The sequence below is a fragment of the Chrysemys picta genome, chromosome 17, assembly GCF_011386835.1.
Source record: "Chrysemys picta bellii isolate R12L10 chromosome 17, ASM1138683v2, whole genome shotgun sequence".
NCBI lineage: Eukaryota > Metazoa > Chordata > Testudines > Emydidae > Chrysemys > Chrysemys picta.
In genome coordinates, this window is record NC_088807.1 from 8,145,551 (window position 1) to 8,157,863 (window position 12,313).

The window sequence follows — 12,313 nt, forward strand, 5'->3', positions numbered from 1 at the left end:
GCCCCAGCGCCCGTCCAGACGCACCTCCACCCGCCCGGCGCAGCGGTGGGGGCCACCTACCAGCCTCACGTCTGGCAAAGCAAACACAGCTGCTGAGAAGCCTGTTCCGGGGCTGCGCGGGGAGACCCCAGGGGCTGCAGGCCCAGCTCAGCGCGAGGCATTGCCAGCGAGTGCAGAACAGGACAGAATGGGCTTTCCCACGACTCTAACCCTGGGCCCTTCTCCCGCACCTCCCTCCCGCCACATGCTGCACAGACAGGTCACTGAGCCCCAGGAAATGGCGCAGCATCAGCACCCCTGCTTTACAGAGGGGAAACTAAGGCACAGAGACAGGAAGTGACTTAGCCCACGTCACACAGTGAGCCTTGTGCAGAGCAGGGAGTAGAACCTTTTTTCTGGCAACTAGCAGAAGTTGCTAGATCGCAGGCCCTGGTTCTCATGGGAGACTTTAATCACCCTGATATCTGCTGGGAGAGCAATACAGCGGTGCACAGGCAATCAGGAAATTTTTGGAAAGTGTAGGGGACAATTTCCTAGTGCAAGTGCTGGAGGAACCAACTAGGGGCAAAGCTTTTCTTGACCGGCTGCTCACAAACAGGGAAGAATTAGTAGGGGAATCAAAAGTGGATGGGAACCTGGGAGGCAGTGACCATGAGATGGTCGAGTTCAGGATCCTGACACAAGGAAGAAAGGAGAGCAGCAGAATACGGACCCTGGACTTCAGAAAAGCAGACTTTGACTCCCTCAGGGAACTGATGGGCAGGATCCCCTGGGAGAATAACATGAAGGGCAAAGGGGTCCAGGAGAGCTGGCTGTATTTTAAAGAATCCTTATTGAGGTTGCAGGAACAAACCATCCTGATGTGTAGAAAGAATAGTAAATATGGCAGGCGACCAGCTTGGCTAAACAGTGAAATCCTTGCTGATCTTAAACGCAAAAAAGAAGCTTACAAGAAGTGGAAGATTGGACAAATGACCAGGGAGGAGTATAAAAATATTGCTCAGGCATGCAGGAGTGAAATCAGGAAGGCCAAATCACACTTGGAGTTGCAGTTAGCAAGAGATGTTAAGAGTAACAAGAAGGGTTTCTTCAGGTATGTTAGCAACAAGAAGAAAATCAAGGAAAGTGTGGGCCCCTTACTGAATGAGGGAGGCAACCTAGTGACCGAGGATGTGGAAAAAGCTAATGTACTCAAGGATTTTTTTGCCTCTGTCTTCACGAACAAGGTCAGCTCCCACATTGCTGCACTGGGCAGCACAATATGGGGAGAAGGTGACCAGCCCTCTGTGGAGAAAGAAGTGGTTCGGGACTATTTAGAAAAACTGGACGTGCACAAGTCCATGGGGCCGGATGCGCTGCATCCGAGGGTGCTAAAGGAGTTGGCGGGTGAGATTGCAGAGCCATTAGCCATTATTTTTGAAAACTCATGGCGATGGGGGAGGTCCCAGATGACTGGAAAAAGGCTAATGTAGTGCCCATCTTTAAAAAAGGGAAGAAGGAGGATCCGGGGAACTACAGGCCAGTCAGCCTCACCTCAGTCCCTGGAAAAATCATGGAGCAGGTCCTCAAGGAATCAATTATGAAACATTTAGAGGAGAGGAAAGTGATCAGGAACAGTCAGCATGGATTCACGAAGGGGAAGTCGTGCCTGACTAACCTAATTGCCTTCTATGATGAGATAACTGGCTCTGTGGATGAGGGGAAAGCAGTGGATGTGTTATTCCTTGACTTTAGCAAAGCTTTTGATACGGTCTCCCACAGTATTCTTGCCGCCAAGTTAAAGAAGTATGGGCTGGATGAATGGACTGTAAGGTGGATAGAAAGCTGGCTAGATTGTCGGGCTCAACGGGTAGTGATCAATGGCTCCATGTCTAGTTGGCAGCCGGTTTCAAGCGGAGTGCCCCAAGGGTCGGTCCTGGGGCCGGTTTTGTTTAATATCTTTATTAATGATCTGGAGGATGGTGTGGACTGCACTCTCAGCAAGTTTGCAGATGACACTAAACTAGGAGGCGTGGTAGATACACTAGAGGGTAGGGATCAGATACAGAGGGACCTAGACAAATTAGAGGATTGGGCCGAAAAAAACCTGATGAGGTTCAACAAGGACAAGTGCAGAGTCCTGCACTTAGGACGGAAGAATCCCATGCACTGCTACAGACTAGGGACCGAATGGCTAGGTAGCAGTTCTGCAGAAAAGGACCTAGGGGTCACAGTGGACGAGAAGCTGGATATGAGTCAACAGTGTGCTCTTGTTGCCAAGAAGGCTAACGGCATTTTGGGCTGTATAAGTAGGGGCATTGCCAGCAGATCGAGGAACGTGATCGTTCCCCTTTATTCGACATTGGTGAGGCCTCATCTGGAATACTGTGTCCAGTTTTGGGCCTCACACTACAAGAAGGATGTGGAAAAATTGGAAAGAGTCCAGCGGAGGGCAACAAAAATGATTAGGGGTCTGGAGCACATGACTTATGAGGAGAGGCTGAGGGAACTGGGATTGTTTAGTCTCCAGAAGAGAAGAATGAGGGGGGATTTGATAGCAGCCTTCAACTACCTGAAGGGGGGTTCCAAAGAGGATGGAGCTCGGCTGTTCTCAGTGGTGGCAGATGACAGAACAAGGAGCAATGGTCTCAAGTTGCAGTGGGGGAGGTCCAGGTTGGATATCAGGAAAAACTATTTCACTAGGAGGGTGGTGAAACACTGGAATGCGTTACCTAGGGAGGTGGTGGAGTCTCCTTCTTTGGAGGTTTTTAAGGCCCGGCTTGACAAAGCCCTGGCTGGGATGATTTAGCTGGGAATTGGTCCTGCTTTGAGCAGGGGGTTGGACTAGATGACCTCTTGAGGTCCCTTCCAACTCTGATATTCTATGATTCTATGAACCTGCCACCCCACATCACTCCCTGGCTAGAGACAGGGACAGAACCTGGCCCCCTCCTCCCCCTGCTCCTGCCCCCCTTTCCCTGCTATAACCATCAGACATCGGGACCAAGACAAGGGTGGATCCGGATTCCTGGCTCCCCATCCTGTCCCTTATCCAGAAGTTCATTCTCCTCCCCATTACCCCATGCCCCCATTTCCACTCAGCAGCATGTGCATTAAACAGCCAGAGTTTCCCGTTGGCCACGTGGTCACTAGGGAAAGATGGGTAGTGTCCCCTCGAGATCGCCCGCCCGCCTGCAGAGCACACAGCTCCTGGGGAGACAGGGTAGTGCCCTGCTGTGGGGCCAGGACTGGCAGCTGGAGGGAAGAGACCCTGGCTCCCTTGAGCAAGGCGGGCATGTCCCTACCTGCCCCCACTCATTTGCATACATGGTACTCTGCCCCCAGGTGGGCTGGTTAGAGTGCGCAGCTCCCTTCCTACCTCATTTGCATACACACTGGAGGGCCATAGTGTGCCCTGTGCTGCCCGGCCTGGACAGTCTTCATGCGCCATGCTCACAGCACATGGTCTGCGTGCTGTGTGAGGGCAGGGATACAATGGGGGCCCGGGTCAGGGTGACAACAAGCAGGTACCCCATAGAGAGAGGGGCCACCCTGACCTGGAGGACAGGGGGCTAGATTGAGTGTGAACACACAAGGAAGCTAAGTTGGTGTTTTCTGCTTCTTCTTTTTCTTTGAGTTGTAGGGGAAGTAAGGGGGGTGGGGGCAGGGGCTAAATAGCTGGGATTTTTATTTTCCTTGATCTAACACAATGTAGCTGGCAGATCCCAGTGTTGAATAAGACAGCAGCACAGGGAGAAACCAGAGCTGGGGGGGGAGGTGGTGATGCCACATTCCCAGGGGAACATGCTCCATTGCAATGAGTAACAGCTCACACAGGGGCAGCTCCTAGTGCCTTGCTCCTGTTGTGTGCTTGGACCCAGGTAGCCGCCTTACTCCTGTTGCATGATGGGATCTGCACTCAGGCTGCCACCTCACTCCCCTGGGATCTGTGCTTGGTCAGTCTCCTCGATCCTGTTGCATTCTATGACCTAACCTGCCTTAACACCGTTGCACTCTGGGACCTGTGCTTTGGCAGCTGACTCTCCAAAGGGCGTCCGTGGTCACCTCTGCTCAGGCCCCAGCCGTGATGCCAGGGGGGTTGGGATCCTGGCCTGCGCTCTGGCAAAGGGCAGCCCCCTGGGTGCCAGACATACATACCTGAGGAGGCATCCGGGGAGAGACAAGGGGAAAACTGTCAGGAAGAAAGAGGGGCTCATGCACCCCAAAGCCTCCCAGCCCCAAGGCACCTGCAGGAAAGTGGCGCCGGGCGGGGCAGAGTCCAGAGCAGTTAGAGCCAAACACAGCAGTGACATGTGCTGGGACCCAGGGGAATGGGGGAGTCCCAGGAGGCCCAGGACGTCTGCCCATCTGCTGCTCTGCCCTGCTCCTCACCTTGGTGCATAGACCAGCCCCATGAGGGCACTGCCTGGCCCCACCAGCACAGACTGAGGCCCTCTCCCTGTGCGGGGACTCGGCAGGGCAGGGCTCAGCCACATCCCCTGGTGGGGGGAGAACAGGCGAGCTCGTTGTATCCCCACCAGAGATACATCCATGATGCAGGAACTGCCGAGCCAGCACCTCCCCCCGATGGGGGTGGGTACCCGCCACAACCAGAGAGGCCCTCAACTAATCAGAGCAAGAGGCACAGCCGCAGATCCATGGCTCCCCCGGGCGAGCAGCTCCGTCCTGCCGCGATCCGGTGCCAAGCGCTGCTCTCACCCCACCCAGCCCAGGAAGTCCCTTTTAAAGGCTGGCCTAGGACTGCCAGGTCAGCATGGGAGGAACTGGAGTGAGGGGCCGGCCCATTGACCGGTCACAAGATTGTTTCCCGGCACCACGGCACTGGGCAGCACGTGTCCCAGGGCTGGGGGAGGAGGGCAGGGGAGTGACACTGCGGTCAATAGTGTTGCCTGCAAATGAACCCACTGATGTGGCAATGGATGGCCAGTGCTGCAGGGAGCAGGGCAGGAGCTCAGTGGGGGGCACTCTCCCTGTACAGGCAGTGCTGGCCCCAGTGCTGGCCCCGACTCTGGGAGGGGAGTGGGGTGTAGTGGTTAGAACAGGGGTGCTGGGAGCTGGGACTGCTGGGTTCTAGCTCTGGCTCTAGCAGGGGAGTAAGTGGGAACCGCTGGCTAGAGCAGGGGGCTGGGAGCAGGGATGACCTCAAGGCACCTCCCCACTCCATGACTGTCCTGAGTCCCATGGCGCTGGCCCAACTTTCTGACTGCTTCCCCTTCTGCTGCCTGGAATCTCTGCAGCCGGCTCCACTTCCTTCTCTGGCGGAGCTGGCGCTTTGGGTCCGAGGGGGGCTCCCTCCACGTGGCAGCTAAGGGAGGGGGGAGCCTGACCCAATAGGGGCCCTCTGCCGAGGGGCTGGGCACTTCCACCCACCACCTGCTTGTAGGCACCTTAGAAGACAACTTTGGGGGAGGGATCCTGGTGGGAGATGGGTTGATCAGAAGGAGGTCGCTCCCCCAGCCTGGCTGTCCCCCAGCTCCTGGGACCCCGAAACCCATTGGGACACACTTGGCCTGTCGTTGGCCTGAGCTTGAGAGAGACGTCCTGACAGACCAGGCCTGGGCCAGGGACCCACCAACAGCACCAGCTCCACCGGCCCCCACGTGGGAGGTGAGCCGGGTTCCTGCTGACACCCCCTCCCTTGCCACCCCACTCCTGCCCACGGTTCCTAGGTGCCCTGCCTGGGTCGCCAGCCCCCTCCTGCCCATGGTTCCCAGGTGCCCTGCCTGGCTCGCCAGCCCCCTACTGCCCACGGTTCCCAGGTGCCCTGCCTGGCTCGCCAGCTCCTTCCTGACTGCGGTTCCCATGGCCTTTGCACTCAAGGGAGCTGGTGTTAATGCCCAGGAGTAACGAGGTTTTGAGCAGGTGGTGACCTGCTGGGGTCGCTGGCTGCTTCCCAAGCTCTGTCACGGAGGACGCGCCATGAACCGATCTCCCCGGCGTAGAGCTGCCCAGCCCAGGGCAGAGATGCTGGAGCCCCTGCTGGCCGGGTTGCTGGCATGGTCAGGCCGTTAGGGTGTCTGCCATGTGGTGCAGAGCCACCCCCTGCTCGGCCCTTGCAGCCCCAGCACACACCCTGACAGGGGCCCTCTGCTTCCAAACCAGGCCATGCAGAACCTAGGCATCTCCCACCCAGCAGGGTGAGCTCTTCCCCTGGGAAGGGCAGCAGGGGCAGGGAGCTCCCCTCCCCCACGTGACAGGTGCTGCCCCACCCAGCTGCAGGGCGGGGCTCCAGTTCATTTAGTCCTGGGGGCTCCATCCCACTGGCGCTTCTGCATGTCTTTGTCCCTGGCCAGAGCCTGGGATGGGGAGTGGGGGGTACAGTGTGCAGGTGATTGGGGGAAGAGCCCAGGGGTTGGTGAGTGTGTGTGTGGAGCTCAGGGGATGGGGTGCAGTGCCCAGGGGATCGGGGGGTAGTGCCCAGGGGGTGGGGGGAAGAGCCCAGAGATTGGGGGGTGCAGAACTCAGGAGATGGGGGGCAAAACTGCAGGGGTTGGTGGGGGCTGGGGCACAGAGCCCAGGGAATGAGGTGAGGTGCAGTGCCCAGGGGATGGGGTGGGGTGGGGTGCAGTACCCAGGGGGTGGGGCACAGAGCCCAGGGGATGGGGTGAGAGGAGCCAGGGCAGGGGTTCACCCTTCATATTGCAGCCCATCACCCAATGCCTCACCCGGCCCCGGGGGAAGGGGATGATGAAGTGGGAATTTTCTGTGTTATTTTTACGACTCCTATGTGTGCCTCAGGTTCCCTCTGTGGTTTGTATCACTACCCCGCTGGGGCACAGGGGTTAACGCTGCTCTTGGAGCCCAGCAGAAGCAAGGCCCCTCGCTGGCAGGGTGGCATGACTGGGTCGCTAAGGAACTGAAACCGACCCAAATCAGCAGAGGGTCCAGAGAGCCAAGGGAAGCCCCAGCGATGATCACGGGACACTCGTGTCTCCCTGGCCTGCTGTGAACTCAGCACGGCCCTGCCTGACGCCAAAGGGCTGAGTGGGACAGGCGGCGGGAGCCAGCCAGTTACACATAGCACAGACCCCAGGGGCCCTGCACTGCGGAGCACCCCGTGCTGGGGCTATGGGGGTTACAGGCCACTGCCCAGTGCAAACAGGCTCCCCAGAACAGACAGACAAGCAGATGCTGCCGAACCAGCTCCTTCCTCTTTACTGGGGGCTGGGCTCAGACTGATGCCTGCAGCCCAGAGCATGGTGCCAATGTGGGGGCAGTCGGGCATGATCTCGGGGTGGATCCCACAGAGCTCTGCACTGGAGGTGGGGGGGGGGGGCAGTGGAGGCGGGGGGTGTCTGTCTCTCAGCGCTGACTCAGACAGGAGAGCTGGGTCTGTGCTGAAAGCTTCCCAGCCTGATCCCTGCACCACCCACAGTGACGTGATGGATACAAGTTACCTGTGCACACAACACCGGCATCTTCTCCGTGGGTACAGTTATTGTCTCCCCAAGGCCGAGCCCTGCAATCGGAGAGGGCAACTTCAGTCCCTGTGCAGTTGACGTCATCCAGCCAAATACGGTCAGATCCTCGCCCAAAGCGAGCCTCTCTTGGGGCTGATAACGCCGTCCCACAGCCCAGCTGCCTGCACACGACTCCGGCATCCTGTAAGTCCCAGCCGTCATGACACACGGTTCCCCATCTCTGGTTGTGAAGTACCTCGACCCTCCCAGCGCAGCGACTCGGGCCGTTCGCCAGTCGGAGCTGAGCCACTTCTGAGATGCCAGCGTCTACAAACACCCAAGGGAATAAACACTCAAGAAGCTTCCTGTGCATCTGATCTCTCGTGTCGCTGGGGAATGTAGCGCCTCTCGCCGATGGATCTGACCGGTCTCTGCACACAGCCACTGCCTATCGAGGGCTCCCCACCACTGACCAGGCTAATCACTTGGGTAACGTTGAAGTTTGTCCACTCCCGCCGGAGCCAGCTGTCACCTAGTTAGGCAGACTGGACAGCAGTCTGACCTACTGCTCCCACTAGAACACTTAAAAAGATCACCCCCCGCACTGCTGGCAGAACCTCCTGGGGAGCAGATTTACACCCTCACTCCTGGCGCTGGTATTCGCTCCAGTGCGATACTGTGCAGTGCTGTGGGGCAGACGCTGGGATACGCATCTTGGTGATTGGGAGCTGAACACAGTCACCCGTGTCATTGGTGGTTGCCTTAGCCTGACATCAGCATCGAAATTACATGTGTTGGCTCCATAGTTCCCTGAAAACGTCACCCAGAGTCCATCCCCCTGACAACTGCCTGGAGTGCAGGGACGCCTGGCAGGAACCTGCTGCGCACCAGGCTGACAATGGTTCCGACCACGGCAGAGGCAATGCACACTTCCTACAAGCAGATCGGCCCCCTCCTGAAGCAAACACCTGCCCCTGCGGTTCCTCCAGACTTGCCACAACTGACTTGGCAACATCTTTTTGTGGCAGCCATTGCTGCACTCCTGTCTAGTGCTGCCAGCCCAGTACCAGTCTCAGATGAATGATGGCAGAGCTGGGCTGACAGCTATGTCCTCACAGAGGGGCAGCAACTCTGGGATAGAGAGACTGGCGTGCTGATGGATTTTCAGAAGGAATAAAAACCAGTAGGAGAGCACTTCAATCTCTCTGGTCACTCAATAACAGACTTAAAAGTGGCCATTCTTCAACAAAAAATCTTCAAAAACAGACCGGAACGAGAAACTGCAGAACTGGAATTAATTTGCAAACTGGACACCATCAATTTAGGCCTGAATAAAGACTGGGAGTGTCTGGGTCACTACAAAAAGTAATTTTCCCTCTGTTAATATTCATCCCTTCTTGTCAACTGTTGATAATTGGCCACTTCCACCTTCATTGAATTGACCTCGTTACCACTAACCCCCCATTTAGAAAGGCATCTCCTATCATTTCATGTGCTGTAATATATATACTACCTACTGTATTTTTCACTCCATGCATCTCATAAAGTGGGTTTTAGCCCACAAAAGCTTATGCCCAAATAAATTTGTTAGTCTCTAAGGTGCCACAAGGACTCCTCATTGTTTTTCCTTTTATTAAAAAGTTTCTTTTCTGCACTGAGATTCTGTGCTTGCAAGAGGGGAAACTTTGCCTCGTAGCCGCACCCAGGGGGTGGTGTGTAATTGTCCCAGGTTACTGGGTGGATGCTCAAGCCAGATCTGTGTTATATTGCTGGAAAGGAACCTGGCCCTGGCTGCTTTCGATGCCACTGACAGAAGAGTTACATAGATATCGACTTGTGACATACACAAGAGAAAAAGACTCCCCCCACTGACATGCAGCCACTTCTGGGGTAGGACAGGGCAGCTGAGAAACAGGACAGGGAAATATGTAGGCTGTGTAGGACAGGAAGTAAGGAAGAATTGTGTCTACTGTGTCCAGCTCTTGGGGAAGTTACAGGTTCAGGACTAATTCCCTGAAATGCAAATCCGCTGGAACACAGTGATTGGGAACCGGACTCGAGAAATTGTCCCTGGATTTTTAGTTTGAGTGAGCGGCTGCAGGCTCCGTTGACAGCAAATCCAACCAGTGGAAGCTGCAGTTACCCAGGTCCTCATTGTGCCACAGAGAAGTCTGGCCCAGAGATAAGTAGATGCCAACTGGCACAGGGATACCTTGAGTTATACAGGGATCTCCTGGGTGAGATATATGCACAATAGCTCACCAGAGGTGGTATGTGAGGTCTCTACCAAGAGACAGCAGCCCACTGGTCACTCTAATGGGGGCAAGATGTTTGCATGGGACATATCTGAAGAGAGATGTAAAATGTGGAATATGACGCTCCAGAAGTGTTGAAGTGAAGCTTGTCACCTGCGCCATGGCAATCCCTTCGGCTGAGCCAATCAGCACATAGAACAAAGCACAGCCGTGGAGACAGGCTATATTCGTTGTCTGGGCCCAGTGGGGGCCTGAGAATTTACAAAGATAAAGGACCCTCAGCACAAGTCTCCGAAGAGAGACCTCCTCTGGGAAGAGACAATGGTCTGTACCTACAAAGAAAGAGGAGAGGGGACAAGAGCTCCCTTTCACCCAGGAGGCGACTGACAGCATTTGTCTCAGGAAGAGGAGATCACAGCCAAGCCTGGAGTAAAACCCTGGAAGGACTGTTGGGTGAGTGTTGCTCTACCAGACAGAAAAGTGTCTTGTTCAATGAGTCTAGGCTCTAGTCAGCGTGGTATGATTTTATTGGCCATGGAACCATTTTTTTCCAACCCGTCTCCTTGCTACCCCTCGAATCTCTACATTCTGTGAAATTGCTTGTCCTTGCTGTGACTATGAAGGGCTCTAGAGCTGTGTGGTTGTTCGGGGCAGAGATGGGAGGTGGGGCTGGTCACCTTGGGACCCTGTTCCTTTGGGAGCAGCAGATATGTGACTGCTGTGAATGCCCAGCGGGACAGGGACTGGGTGCTGGAGGGGGACGCTCGGAGGGCCGAAGGTTGAATTGTGCCTATTGCTAACCTGGAGAGAGGTCACTCACCTCCCCAAGGCCTAGAGGATACAGTTTATGTGGCCTGTGGCCGAGGGAGTCAGGGAGCTTCCCCCCAGCGGGCACAGACAAGGCTTCCTCGTGCTAGGGGCCCCTGGCTCCGCACTGGGGCATTAGGGCCAGAACAACTGCAAAGGGAGAGCACCCCCTACTGACACCACCCTACCTACAGTACAGGCCCTTAGCACCACGCTGGGGCACTGGGGTCAGTGCTGACTCAGACAGGATACTTGTGGAACATGGACCTGAACAAGTTCATGACTTTCCCTTCCCTGAGGAGGGAAATAAAAGAAAATTCTCTGCTCAGCCATGTCATCACGTCATCACTGCCCTCAGGCAGCCCCCTTGCTCCCGTTGCATGCTGAGATCTGCGCTCGGCCAACCTCCACTCTCCTATTGCATGCTGAAACCTAACTTCAAACAGGTGCCTTAATACCATTGCACTCTGGGACCTGTGCTTTGGCAGCTGACTCTCCAAAGGGTGGCTGTGGTCACCTCTGCTCAGGCCCCAGCTGTGATGCCAGGGGGGTTGGGATTCTGGCCCAGGCTCTGGCAAAGGGCAACACCCTGGGGGCCAGAAATACATACCTGAGGAGGCATCTGGGAGAGACAAGGGGGAAATTGTCAGGAGCAGAGGGAGGCCCGTGCACCCCAAAGCCTCCCAGTCCCAAGGCACCTGCAGGAAAGTGGGGCCAGGTGGGGCAGAGTCTAGAGCAGTTAGAGCCAAACACAGCAGACACATGCTGGGACCTAGGGGAACGGGGGAGCCCCACGAGGCCCAGGCCAGCTGCCCATCAGCTGCTCTGCCCTGCTCTTCTCCCAGGTGCACAGACCAGCCCCCTGAGGGCACTGCTTGGCCCCACTAGCACACAGACTGAGGCCCTCTCCCCAGGAGCGCCGCCAGCTTTTCTGCCGCCCTCGGCGGCAGAAGGTCCCGCCCCAAAATCCCGCCCCCCACAGAGGCGGCGGAAGGTCCCGCCGGCGAAATACCACCGCGGTCGCCGCCCCCCAAATTGCAGCGCCCTAGGCAACTGCCTAGGTCGCCTAATGGGTTGCGCAGGCCCTGCCTCTCCCTGTGGGGGGACTCGGCAGGGCAGGGCTCAGCCACATCCCCTGTCGAGGGGGGAAACAGGCGAGCTCACTCTACCCCCACCAGAGAGCAAGGCCCAGGCCCTGCTTGTCCCACCCTCCAGACATGTCAGGTCCCCTCCCTGCTCCCTGGGCAGACTGTGCAATGCTCACCCAGCAAGGCCGCTCAGTCAGAACTGAGCACCCCACCCTGGGACCCCAGACATCCTCCCATCCCTCCCTTAGGGCCAGGGCTTTCCAGGCCAGCTCACCTTGGCAACGGGCCCCTGCGTCTTCATCATGCTGGCAGAGGTCTCCTGGATCCGTGTATGGGCAACTCCCCAGCGCCGCCTCTGTCCCCTGGCACTCCACATTCATCATCAGGACAGGGTCTGACTCGTTGCCCGGGCCGAACACTTTACCACTCAGCGCTTCCATGGCCGTCCCACAGTCCAGCTGCCTGCACACCACAGCCACGTCGCTCAGGCCCCAGCCGTCGTCACACACGGTGCCCCAGCGCCCGTCCAGATGCACCTCCACCCGCCCAGCGCAGCGGTGGGGGCCACCTACCAGCCTCACCTCTGGCAAAGCAAACACAGCTGCTGAGAAGCCTGCTCCGGGGCTGCGCGGGGAGACCCCAGGGGCTGCAGGCCCAGCTTGGCGCGAGGCATTGCTAGTGAGTGCAGAACAGGACAGAATGGGCTTTCCCACGACACTAACCCTGGGCCCTTCTCCCGCACCTCCCTCCTGCCACATGCTGC

General features: G+C 57.0%; 1 protein-coding gene across 9 annotated transcripts in view; it reads right to left on the reverse strand.

Annotated features, from left to right (window-relative positions):
* Positions 1 to 12,313, reverse strand: part of LOC101937993 (deleted in malignant brain tumors 1 protein) — a 179,975-nt gene that overhangs the window by 123,517 nt on the left and 44,145 nt on the right. For all 9 annotated transcript variants that reach the window (XM_065570737.1, XM_065570740.1, XM_065570736.1 and 6 more), the window contains one exon: positions 11,825 to 12,133. In XM_065570737.1, coding sequence (XP_065426809.1) covers positions 11,825 to 12,133 — 309 coding nt within the window. The remainder of the gene's footprint in view (positions 1 to 11,824; positions 12,134 to 12,313) is intronic.